Source organism: Eschrichtius robustus, chromosome 7 (genome assembly GCF_028021215.1).
Source record: "Eschrichtius robustus isolate mEscRob2 chromosome 7, mEscRob2.pri, whole genome shotgun sequence".
In the NCBI taxonomy this organism is placed as follows: domain Eukaryota; kingdom Metazoa; phylum Chordata; class Mammalia; order Artiodactyla; family Eschrichtiidae; genus Eschrichtius; species Eschrichtius robustus.
Window position 1 is genome coordinate 5,646,518 of NC_090830.1, and position 11,041 is coordinate 5,657,558.

The window sequence follows — 11,041 nt, forward strand, 5'->3', positions numbered from 1 at the left end:
GTGCTGTTTTTCTCCGTAGTTTCTCTTTTCCCACTGGGGTGGAACCCCGGGAGGCAGGGCCTTCTGTGTCCAGATGCCTGGAATGAGGCCTGGTATGCACAGAGCAGGTGGTGAAGAAACATTTATCAGACACATTGATCAGCGGCTTCGGGGCCACTGAGGAGCTTGCCCGCCCGCCTGTGCTGACATCTAATGACCCCCCTCCCGGCCCTGCCGGGGCTCAGGCTCTGCACCTGCACGCAGGCTGCAGGCGGCCTGGGAGGAGGGCCTGGCGGAGGTGCCTTTGATGCCTCACGGCCTCATTCTTTTCTCCCAGGAAACTATGCCCCAGACGTCCGTGGTCTTCTCCAGCATCCTCGGGCCCAGCTGTAGTGGACAGGTGCAGCCTGGCATGGGGGAGCGAGGAGGTGGGGCCGGCAGCTCCGGGGACCTCATCTTCCAAGATGGACGTCTCATCTCCGGGTCCCTGGAGGCCTTGATGGAGCACTTGGTCCCCACAGTGGACTATTACCCAGACGTGAGTGCCCGGTGACTGGCGGAGTCGACCTGGGCTCCCGGGGAGGCTGCTGCTGGGATGGCGAGGGAGGTCCCCCATCAGTCAGAGCTGGACAGAGCAGCAGGGAGCCCCGGCCCTACCTCCTGTGCTTTCCTGCTCCCTCCCACCCCAGCCCCCAGCCTAGGAGCGGGGAGCCGGCAGCGACTTCCCTGCTGTCCCCAGGCAGGTAGGAGATGGCCCGGGAGGGGCAAGAGGGGTCTAAGGGGCAAGGCCAGTGCTTCAGGGTCCTGGTGAGGGTCCACCCATCAGTGTCCCGTCTCTGAGCTGGGAAGTTTGTTTTGTGCATGAACCGCAGTGGCTCAGAATGAAGAGGGTCGGCCCCTCCTGGGCACATGCGTGTGCGGGCAGGACGGGCCTTTGCCAACCTGAATCCTCCCTCTTCACCTCAAGGTGACATTGGCGCGTTCTCGGAAGAGCGAGAAAGAGTTCACTTGTCACGTGTGGCTTCCCTTCCGCCTCCAGTAGATGACGTCTTGTAGTGGCAGTGGGGTTGTTACCTGCTCCCTTTCGAGAGCCAGGCTGCCCCTCTGGGTGCCCCCTCCCTCCTGAGAGCAGGGCCCTGCGCATGGCCTCCGGGCAACAGACGGGGCTGCGAGGGAGGGTGGGGAGGAACTGCCCCCTCTGCCCTCCAGCTGGGTTTCCGGGGCTCCTGGCCCCCCCCCAACATGTCAGGCCTCCTCCCTCCCTCCTGGGGCTCTGTCTACTCCTCTGTCTGTCCTTCCGTCCACCCCGGAAATCCTCTCAGGGCCTGGCTGGGGCTGGTGGTGCCGATGTGGCAGCTGAGGGCCAGGCGGCAGAGCCGGGGAGAGGGGACCCCGGGCCCTGAAGACGCCCGGAGCAGGGCTGCGGCCCCCCAGGGTCTGGGACCTCCAACCCCAGTGCTGGTCTGTGCGACAGTGGCCTTGTGTGGCGGGGGGAGGAGCCTCCCCTCTTTCAGGCCTGTCCCCGGGGAGCCTCCTCAGCCAGCTCACCCAGTGTTGTCCCCAGAGTACTGTGCCCTGGGGTCCCAGCCTGCTTCCCAGGAGAGAGCCAAGGGGCGGCGGAGGTCGAACGGGGGTCCAGCTAGGCATCAGCCCGGCTGCTGAGCACCCGGGCTCCCCGCCGTTCCCTCGCGGCCCGTGCCCTGCGGACGTGGGCGGCTGGGGACACGGCGCTCCGTCTGTCTCCCTGCTCCTCCCCAGAGACGCGCAGCTCCTGCCTCGGGCTCTCCTCTGCCCTGGCTGAGAGCTCCGAGGTGTAACAGCTGCGGCCTTCCTTCACGCTCTGAGCCTTCTCCTCAGGAGGGGCCCCTGAAGGTCCCACCACTGACGAGCCGGGCCGCTGGAGCACCCGTGCTGCACAGCCCAGGCACACCCTGCTGCTCCCGGGAGAACCTCCCCAGCGGCCTCTGAGGGCTGCATCGGGGCAGGGAGGGCCTGAGGGCCGAGTCCCGATCCGGGAGGCTGCGTTAGGCTGGAGCACGGAAGACCTGCTCCTTTGGGCCTGGAGTGGAGGCCGAGGGTCCTGGGCCCCCCGCCTGCAGCAGCCGTGTGGGAGTAGATCACTGTCTGAGTCGAGTTCCCAGGAGACCCCAAGCAGCCTCCCCACCCCCAAGTCCGCCCTGTCTGCAGGCAGGGGCCTGGCAAATCCCACGTCAGCCAGAAGCTTCCAAGAGCCCTGGGCTCTGCTCCCTGCCGCCTTTCAGCCCGGACCAGGCGCACCCCTCAGCCTGCACCACGACCCGGTGACGAGGATATGCGGCCTTGGGACTGGGGGGCCCTGGTGTGGCAGGTGGGGACGGGGCCCACAGCTGGCTAGTGACCGCACAGTGGCTTGCAGCAGCTCCTGATGTGGGATCCTGGGGCCAAGGAGGCCCCCCCCCCGCCCCCCAGCCAGGCCCCGCCCCACTGAGCCGTGAGGATCTGGCACAGAGCAGGCTGGGCGCCTGGCCCGGGGAGCACCGTGGGCCGGGCCACAGGCCCACACAGGCCCGGAGATACCGCCGACATCCAGGTCCGCGTTTAGCTCCCGGCGTGGGGTAGGGGAGCATCCCAGCAGAGTAAGACCACTGGAGGTGAGCTTGTCAGGGACGCCTCTGAGAGCTGCTGCGAAGTGGGGTTTGATCTGTGCCTTGCACGGTGGGCAGGGTTTGGGAGCAGCGAGAGAGGAGGAAGGGCATTCGAGGTGAGGTAAACCACGCAGAAGGTGATGCTGGGCCCGGGAGGCGGGAGCCAGGTGCAGGAGGAGGCCGCCGCTCTACCTGGGGGCCACGCCGGGCCGACTCACTCTTCGCCCTCTGTCTCTTTCCTTCAGAGGACGTACATCTTCACGTTTCTCTTGAGCTCCCGGGTCTTCGTCCCCCCTCATGACCTGCTGGCCCGCGTGGGGCAGATCTGCCTGGAGCAGAGGCAGCAGCTGGAGGCCGGATCTGATAAGGTAAAGGCGAGCCCCCCGGCTGCCGCCGTCTCCGTGCCCCTGGCTTCCCCGCTCTCTCACGCTTGGGAGAGAATCCTGCTCAGGACGGGGCCTGGCTCAGCCCGGCCCGGGCCCCTCCCTGCTGGGGGCAGGTCTGCTTGCCCGGCCTCCTGACGTCCCTGGAGCAGGCCTCCCGGGGGTCTGCAGGGGCGCCCACCTCCCAGGGCGCTGGATGGAACTGCCGCTGGCGGGTGCTCACACCCCCTCCCGGGGAAGGGCCACAGCAGACAGCCCTGCCGGCTCTCCTGCTCAGGGCCAGACACCCCGGAAGGGAGGGTCCGGCTCCAGCTGGTGGAGAAGCAGCCTGGGCCGCTGCTCCCTCCAAGGGGGGTGGCGGGCAGCACCCTCAGGCTAGAGTTTTCAGAGACTCAAATAGGGCTGTTTTTCACTGTCATGTTTCTGATTGAGTCAGGCGTTGGGCAGTCAGGATGGGTAAGAAACCACAGCTCATCCCTGGGGCCCTGGGGCAGGCCCGGGGTCTGGTGCGGAAGCAGGGGTGGTGGGCGTACTGTCAAGGCGCTGGCAGGGCCTGTTCCTGATGACCTTCCCCTCACCAGGCCGGGCCTCCTGCCTCTGGAGGTTTGCAGCAAAGGCCTGTGACATCTGTGCCCTCTTCAGTCTCCTCTCCAGAGGGGCCCGTCCCCGGGTGTGCTGGGCAGGGACCGAGACAGGCACCCATTGCAGCCCGGGGATCAGGAAAGGCTCCTGAAGGCGTGGGTGGGGAAATGCCAGAACAGGGTGAGTGGGAGATGAAATTCTAGGCTGAGGGTCAGCAGGGGGACAGTAGAAGCCTGAGAGGAGCCTGGGGTGAGCCCGCCTGCCTTCGTCCTTGGGCTGTATGTGCGTGTGGACCTGGGCCAGTGGGAACTGGGGAGAGGATGCCTGGTGTGTCTGCAGCCCTTCCCAGCACTTGCCAACCTGCTTTTTACTGAGAGAAGGTGGCTAGGGTCTCTTGCTTAACGTTAATGATTTTGCTTGGTTTTCATCGTGTCCTTTTTTATGGGTAACTTCTAATTCCAGCAAATGAAACTAATTTTCTGTGTCATGGCAGCGATAGGACAGGTTCTTTGAAAATGAATTTAAGTGAAAGAGAGCTGGCTTAAGGGGAATGTGAAGCAAAGCAGGAATGACGAAACCGCAGGTGGACAGGGCGGAGGACGCCCCTACCCAGCAGCCCGCACCCCAGCGTCGGGGCACAGGACACAGGTCCTGTGCGGGAATGGGTCGGAGGGTGTTGCAGAACTGGGGGTGCTTGTACCGCTTGTCATCTTGTCACCCACTCTGGAGACCTTGCTTTATCCCCCGCCCCCACCAGGCCAGGCTGAAGTCCTTCTCAGCCAAGATCGTGCAGCTACTGAAGGAGTGGACAGAGGCCTTCCCCTACGACTTCCAGGACGAGAAGGCCATGGCCGAACTGAAAGCCATCACCCACCGGGTCACACAGTGTGATGAGGTGAGGTCCTCCTCGGACCCTGGCAGAGTTCCTTGTCTGAGGGGGGGTGGGTCTTCAGGGACAGCTCTGTATGTGGTCCCCTTTGCTGTCACTCTCCCAAGAGGACTGCTGGGTGGCTCCATTTGCCCCTCAACCCCGTGAGGGCCGCTCAGCTGGCCAGCAACAGGCCAGACTCGCCCTCGGCATCCTGCGCACACGGGAGACCCTGTGGCTCGAGCCAGGTGATCCCAGGCCCCACCTGCTCCCGCTCGTTGGGTGGGTGGAGTGGGGGCCTAGCGAGAGGCCTTGTCCGCCTTTCCCGGCTCCCAGCTCCCGCTTGGTCTGCAGCGTTGAGACAGGCCCTCCAGAGAGGTTGGTCCTGCTGCCAGCCCCCGTCGCGGGAGCCTGGGCTCCGTGTGCTCAGCACCTTCAGCCTTCCTGAGGGCTTAAAGCCCAGGGAGAGTGGGGCAGGGCCAGGGCTGCCCCCACCCAGGGAAGGAAGGCTCCTAGTCCTGGAGGAAGCCCTTCCGGAGTCCCTCGTCCCTACCGTGGGCCCCTCCTACGGTGGAAAGGCCACGGGAAGTAGCTCAGCCGGCCGTCACCCGGAAAGCCATGCTTTTCAGACCCAGAAGCCTAGCCCTGGCCTTCAGCTCCCTTCTCCTCAGGACGGCTGTGGAGTCACCCTCCCCTGCAGCCCTCGGCGGAGCCCACACTGTGCCCCACTCTGCTGTCAGACGCCCAAGTGCTCATGGCAGCTCTGGGTAGGGGACATGGGCTCAAAGTTAGACACATCCCTGGAGACAAGATGGGTGTGGGTCTTGCTGCCAGCCCAGGCCCGCACCTTCTCCGCCCCCACCCCCGCCCCTCCCAGGAGAATGGCACGGTGAAGAAGGCCATCGCCCAAATGACACAGAGCCTGCTGCTGTCCCTGGCTGCCCGGAGCCAGCTTCAGGAGCTGCGTGAGAAGCTCCGCTCACCGGCCATGGACAAAGGGCCCATCCTCAAGGCCAAGCCGCCAGCCGCACAGAAAGACATCCTGGGCGTGTGCTGTGACCCCCTGGTGTTGGCCCAGCAGCTGACTCACATCGAGCTGGTCAGTGCTGCAGTGCGCCCTTCCCAGAACGGGGCTGGGGCGTGTTCACTGATGCTCATGCCGGCACCTTCCCAACATGGCACCACAGGGCCTTCCCCTGCTGGCCGGACCAGGGTGTCAGGGGAAGCCCGCTTGGCAGCCCCATGCACTGCCTCTGGCGGCTGTGTGTCCACCTGAGCAGAGGGTTTCTTGGTACCTGGGTCCCCAGGATCACGGCAGCCCCATGTTAATGGGAGGGGCTGGGGCGATGGGGAGTGCAGTGGCCTCAGGATGGAGGAGCGGCTCCGGAAGAGGTGAAGGGTTTCAAGGGGGATGGCTCTCCCTGCCCCGTCCCCTCATCCTGCCTGTGCCCGGGCTGGGCAGGTGCCCTGCACATAGCAGCCGCTGCTGAGGCTCTCGCCTCCCAGACCCTGGGGTACAGCTGGGGGGCCTGCCCACTGTCTGGGTGCTCTGATCGAGGAGGGGCCGTGGCTGAGGGGCACGCCTGCAGGGAGGTCGTGACTGCTGCTCTCGACACGCCCTCCACGCTGCGTGTGTGTGGCCTGCCTGAGGTTGGCAGGCTTGTCACTCCTCCTGGGCTGTCTCCCCGTTCCACCCAGGAGAGGGTCAGCAGCATCCACCCTGAGGACCTGATGCAGATCGTCAGCCACATGGACTCTCGGGACAAGCACAGGGTGAGGGGCTGCGGCATGCTCCGGGGTGGCCGGGGAGGGTGCGGGGCCTTGCCCAGACGCCTGCGTGCCTCCGGAGTGTCTGGCCTCCCAGCGCCTGCCCCAGGGCTCGGTGGACGGCCACGCAGGGTGCTGCGTGCTGCCGGGGAGCCCTGGAGGGCCGGGTGGGGGCATCCTGGGAGACCCGGGCAGGCCCGGGGGGCCAGTCCAGCAGCCGCCCCCCTCCTCCTCTGGCCACAGCTCCTTGGTTCTGAGGGTGGGGCTGGGGCGGCAGCCACGGGCAGGGTCCTCGGGCTCCCTGTGACCTGCTCTGTCCCCACAGTGCCGAGGGGACCTGATTAAGACCTACAGCCTGGAGGCCTACGACAACTGGTTCAACTGCCTCAGCATGCTGGTGGCCACCGAGGTGTGCCGGGTAAGTGCCGCGCGGCGCACACAGCAGCAGGGCCGGCCCCGTCTCCTCCCGACCCCACCGTGCCGCCTGGGGCTCTGACCCCTGTACCCCGCGGGGGACGGAACTTTGCAAGTGTAGACAGGAAGCTTTTATTGCCAGGGCCTTGGAAGCACCAACCCCCAACAGTGATGCCTTAAATTACAACAAGAGACCCATCCTGGGAGGCATCCTGTGCCCAGCATGGCCTGCCAGCTCATCTGGGTCTCCCTTGGTCCTCTCAGCCTGCCTTCCCGCCCCTCTGCCCAGCATCGAAAATGCCACGGCTGCATTTCCTGCCTCTGCAGCCTGCGAGAATCCCTCCACCCCAGGCCTGACAGCTCTGAGGGCCCAGGGCAGCTCCCGTCCAGGCCGCCCTTCGGGGGCTGGTGCTGGAGGGGATGACCCCTGGTGGGGCCCGCGCTGAGCAGTCTGGCCGCCCTCCAGGTGGTGAAGAAGAAGCATCGGACTCGCATGCTGGAGTTCTTCATCGACGTGGCCCGAGAGTGCTTCAACATCGGGAACTTCAACTCCATGATGGCCATCATCTGTGAGTGTGCGGGCCCCAGGGGCTCCCCCTCCAGCACGGTGTGGCCCATCTCCCCCAGCCCTGACCCTAGCTGTCGCCCCCTGCAGCTGGCATGAACCTCAGTCCTGTGGCGAGGCTGAAGAAAACCTGGTCCAAAGTCAAGACGGCCAAGTTCGACGTCTTAGAGGTAGGCACCCTGTCTTGTCCCGAGTCAGCCTGAGGAGGGCTGGGCGTCCCATCACGCTCTGGCCCCTTGTTGAGGGCCTGCTGCCCCAAGCGCCGTCTGATGTTGGGCGTGTCCGCTGACCTGGCCGTGGCGCCCCCAGAAGGCAGGTAGCCCATGCTCTCCTCGGCCCTTGGGACTTGAGTCAGAACCGGCATCACCTAAAGCAAAGCTCGGGGAAAAGATCAGCAAGGAGTTTGTCGGCAAAAGCAGGCCGACAGCCCCAGGTTGGGCAATGCCGACCAAGCAGCGACTGGCCTTTTCCTTGTTCGACTTCCATGGTCCCGGACCGTCTGGGGGGCCCAGGGGCTGACCGGCGAGTCTACAGCCTTGAGATGTATTTGATCAGAGAATCCAGTTTTTGCAAGTGTGTGTCTTGTGGAGCTGGTCAGGTTTGGGAGGTGTCCGCGAAAGCACAAGGGCAAAGGAAGGTTTTGAAGGAAGGAGGTGAGACCCAGACTTCGCAGGGCAGGGAGGAGGTGTGTGTGAGCTTCAAGATTTCTCTACAGCTTTCCCCGTGATGCCTGGACCTGAACCCGGAAAGCCCCAGCCCAGTGCTCAGACACGTGCCCCTGGGCTTCCTTCCCCTGTGCTCACTCCTGGAGAGGAGGCCTCTTCTGGTGACGGTACAGGGCCACCCAGAGCTGTTTCCTGCAAAGGGGCCTCCTGAGCAGCCCTGAGGGGTGCAGGGGGAGCAGTGCCCACCACATCCTCCCATCTGCCCACAGCACCACATGGACCCGTCCAGCAACTTCTGCAACTACCGCACAGCCCTGCAGGGGGCCACACAGAGATCCCAGATGGCCAACAGCAGCCGGGAGAAGATCGTCATCCCTGTGTTCAATCTCTTCGTTAAGGACATCTACTTCCTGCACAAAATCCACACCAACCACCTGCCCAATGGACACATTAACTTCAAGGTCAGCTCAGCCCCCTTGTGGTCTGAGGGGAGGGGGCCAGGCTGTCCCAGCACAGGGTAGGGCAGACTTCCTGGACTTGCTCTAGGACAGGCAGAATTCGTCTGTGCCATGAGAGCTGCCAGGCTGTGGCCCTGTGGCAGAAGGGCCTTTTAGGACTGAAGGCTCCAGGGTGGGTCATGGGTGCCTGGTGACCTCAAGGTGTGCGGGTGGCCCCAGTTCTGGGTGGATGATCTGGTGACAGGGCTAGGAGCCACAGGGCCCCAGAGTGAGATCATGGGGTGTTCTGGTTGGTGGTGCTGTGCTGGGTGTGGCTGGGACGCCTGCCTCAGCCTGGAGTTACAGATGAGGAGCTTCTTGGGGTTCCTGCACAGCAGAAGCACAGACCTGGCTGCAGCCCGATGGCTCAGGCAGAGGGCAGGACTGAATGGCCTTGGAGACACCGGCTGGCTCTGTTGTTGTACAGAGTGCTTCCATGGCTATGAAGTCAGCTTTGTAGGGCTACCGTCCAATCTCTCTGGGACCAGGGAAATATCAGCCGACCGAAGCCAGAGTCTACGTCCCCTGCGCTAACCAGGGTTTTCAAGCTTAAGGTGACAAATGAACATCCAGTTGGTCTCTGCCCCTTCAGAAATTTTGGGACATCTCCAGACAGATCCATGAGTTCATGACATGGACACAGGTAGAGTGTCCCTTCGAGAAGGACAAGAAGATTCAGAGTTACCTGCTGACGGCTCCCATCTATAGCGAGGAAGGTGAGGTCCACCTCCACACACTGTAGAAGTCACCCTGACTCGTGCAGGGTGCCCTCCCAGGGTGGTTATTCCCCTGCTACGCTGGGGAAGCTCAGCTCGCAGGGGTGAGTGCATGAGGGTGGGCCATGGGCGGATGGCAGGTGAAGGATAAGGACAAGAAGAGATCAGGCTCCCGAGGCCACTTGAGAGAGCCAGTACGTGGTCGGGCCAGTGCTGCAGAACCAGGAAACGTCTCAGAGTCCCCAGGCAGGTTGCCAGGAACCCCACGCAGCAGAGGCCTGTGGACCAGCCCTGGCCTGAAGTCGCTGCCCCCTTGGTTTAGGAGTTCTTGCCCGGGCCTCGCTCCGCCCTGGGAGGGAGAGTTTGAGAAGGGATAACCAGGGTGGGAGGCAGACTGACCGTCTGTGGACATGGCTTCTGCGGGGCTTCTCGTCTCAGCTCTCTTCATCGCCTCCTTCGAAAGTGAAGGTCCCGAGAACCACATGGAAAAGGACAGCTGGAAGACCCTCAGGTAGGAGAACTCCAGAAGCAGTCCGGTGAGCCCCCAAGACCAGCCCCACACCAGAGCCTACAAGGAAGGGAAAGGACGGGGTGGGGGGAGGCATGATGGGTCTGCCCTTTGGAAAGGCGGCCGAGGGCGCCTCTCTGCAGACCGGGGAGAGGAAGGCATCCCCGCTGCAGGCTGAGGACTTGGGGTTTGAACGTCCCTGACCCCTCTCTCAATGGGCGGTTCTAGGCAGCCGGGCCTTCCCCTAGTAGCACAAGCCTGCCCTCTGCTTGCTCAGGGGAAGGGCCTGCCGGCCGCCTGACCACTTTCTCGTTCCCTGCTCACCTTTAGGACCACTCTCCTTAACAGAGCCTGAAGGCACGGATGCAGCCTGCAGACGCTGGATTAAGCACACCTACGTACTGAGTTTTAATCTTGAGTGATATGGGTTGAGATGAGGCCTCACTGGTTGGGGTCCATTTTGTACATAAAACTTTTATGAAAAAAAAAAAAAAAAGTAATTATTTCATGCATCAACCTTTGGCACTTAAAGCTTTTTGTTTATGACAGGGCAGGGCCCTGCTTTGGGGAGGGGTGGGGAAAGAGTATCATGGGAGATGGCATCCATGATAACATCTTATTCTAATGAAATGTAGATTTTTATTTTCTACTTTTGATTATTAACATCTTACAAAAACATATTTTAAAAAACCCAACCAAAACCAACGTGAGCCCTGCCTCCTTTCCAGCCAGTGTCTCTGATGTCGGGGTGAGTGCCTTAGAGGGTACTGGCGGGCCCGTTCTCGCCTGCAGCCAGTGCCGCTGGAGGCGCCGGGGAAGCTCTGCCCTCAAAGCGCAGGCCCACGAGGTTCTGGCAAGAAGGGCTCGGGTGGCCCGGAGGTCTCATTTGCGTACTTCCAGAAGTGAACCTTGAATATGGGCTTTCCAAAGTTTACATTTTCATTTTCCTTTATCAGGGATTTATGGGGGTTGGGGGGAGGGCAGGGGGACACCTGGCAGCATATTTTCTGTTGGAAGATGTCTGGCAAATTGTTCTTCACCTACATTTTAGGAAAAGAGAAAATCTAAAGTAACGTAAGGAGGGAGTCATGGAATTGTCCGTTTTCCAGGCTGTAACTTCGACACACTTAGCTGTAATGAAGCGAATACAAAGTACAATTAAGGATGGGGACGTATAAAGCCATCTTGAAACTCAAGTACAAAGTCAAAAGAAGCAACTTACAAATCAGTATCCTCCTTCCCTCTGGGTGGGGGATTGGGCTCCCCCTAATGGAATGTGAAACATGGAAGGTTAGCCAGGCCAGTACCTGCTGGAGCCCACTCACATAAAGCTGCCCAACATTTGGAGGTATTTTCCACACCCGAACTCGAGAGGCGTACTCTCCATTTTCTGACTTCCGGCCATGGGACAGTGACAGCCCTGCTCCCTCCAAGGCCAGAAATGGGCAATCCATGCTGACTCTGTCTCCCTCA

General features: G+C 62.3%; 1 protein-coding gene across 1 annotated transcript; it reads left to right on the plus strand.

Annotated features, from left to right (window-relative positions):
- Positions 1-322: 322 nt before the first annotated feature.
- Positions 323-9,575, plus strand: RASGEF1A (RasGEF domain family member 1A). The gene is made up of 11 exons (XM_068548898.1): positions 323-517; positions 2,849-2,971; positions 4,326-4,463; positions 5,314-5,535; positions 6,135-6,209; positions 6,529-6,621; positions 7,084-7,186; positions 7,273-7,352; positions 8,117-8,308; positions 8,937-9,060; positions 9,499-9,575. The coding sequence occupies exons 1-11, from the start codon at positions 323-325 to the stop codon at positions 9,573-9,575; spliced, it is 1,422 nt and encodes a 473-aa protein (XP_068404999.1).
- The last annotated feature ends 1,466 nt before the right edge of the window (positions 9,576-11,041 follow it).

Coding starts and splice junctions, on each gene's coding strand:
- RASGEF1A (XM_068548898.1), top strand. CDS start 323: ATGCCCCAGACGTCCGTGGTCTTCTCCAGCATCCTCGGGCCCAGCTGT. Junction 7,187..7,272: donor CTCCATGATGGCCATCATCT/GTGAGTGTGCGG, acceptor CGCCCCCTGCAG/CTGGCATGAACCTCAGTCCT. Junction 8,309..8,936: donor ATGGACACATTAACTTCAAG/GTCAGCTCAGCC, acceptor CTGCCCCTTCAG/AAATTTTGGGACATCTCCAG.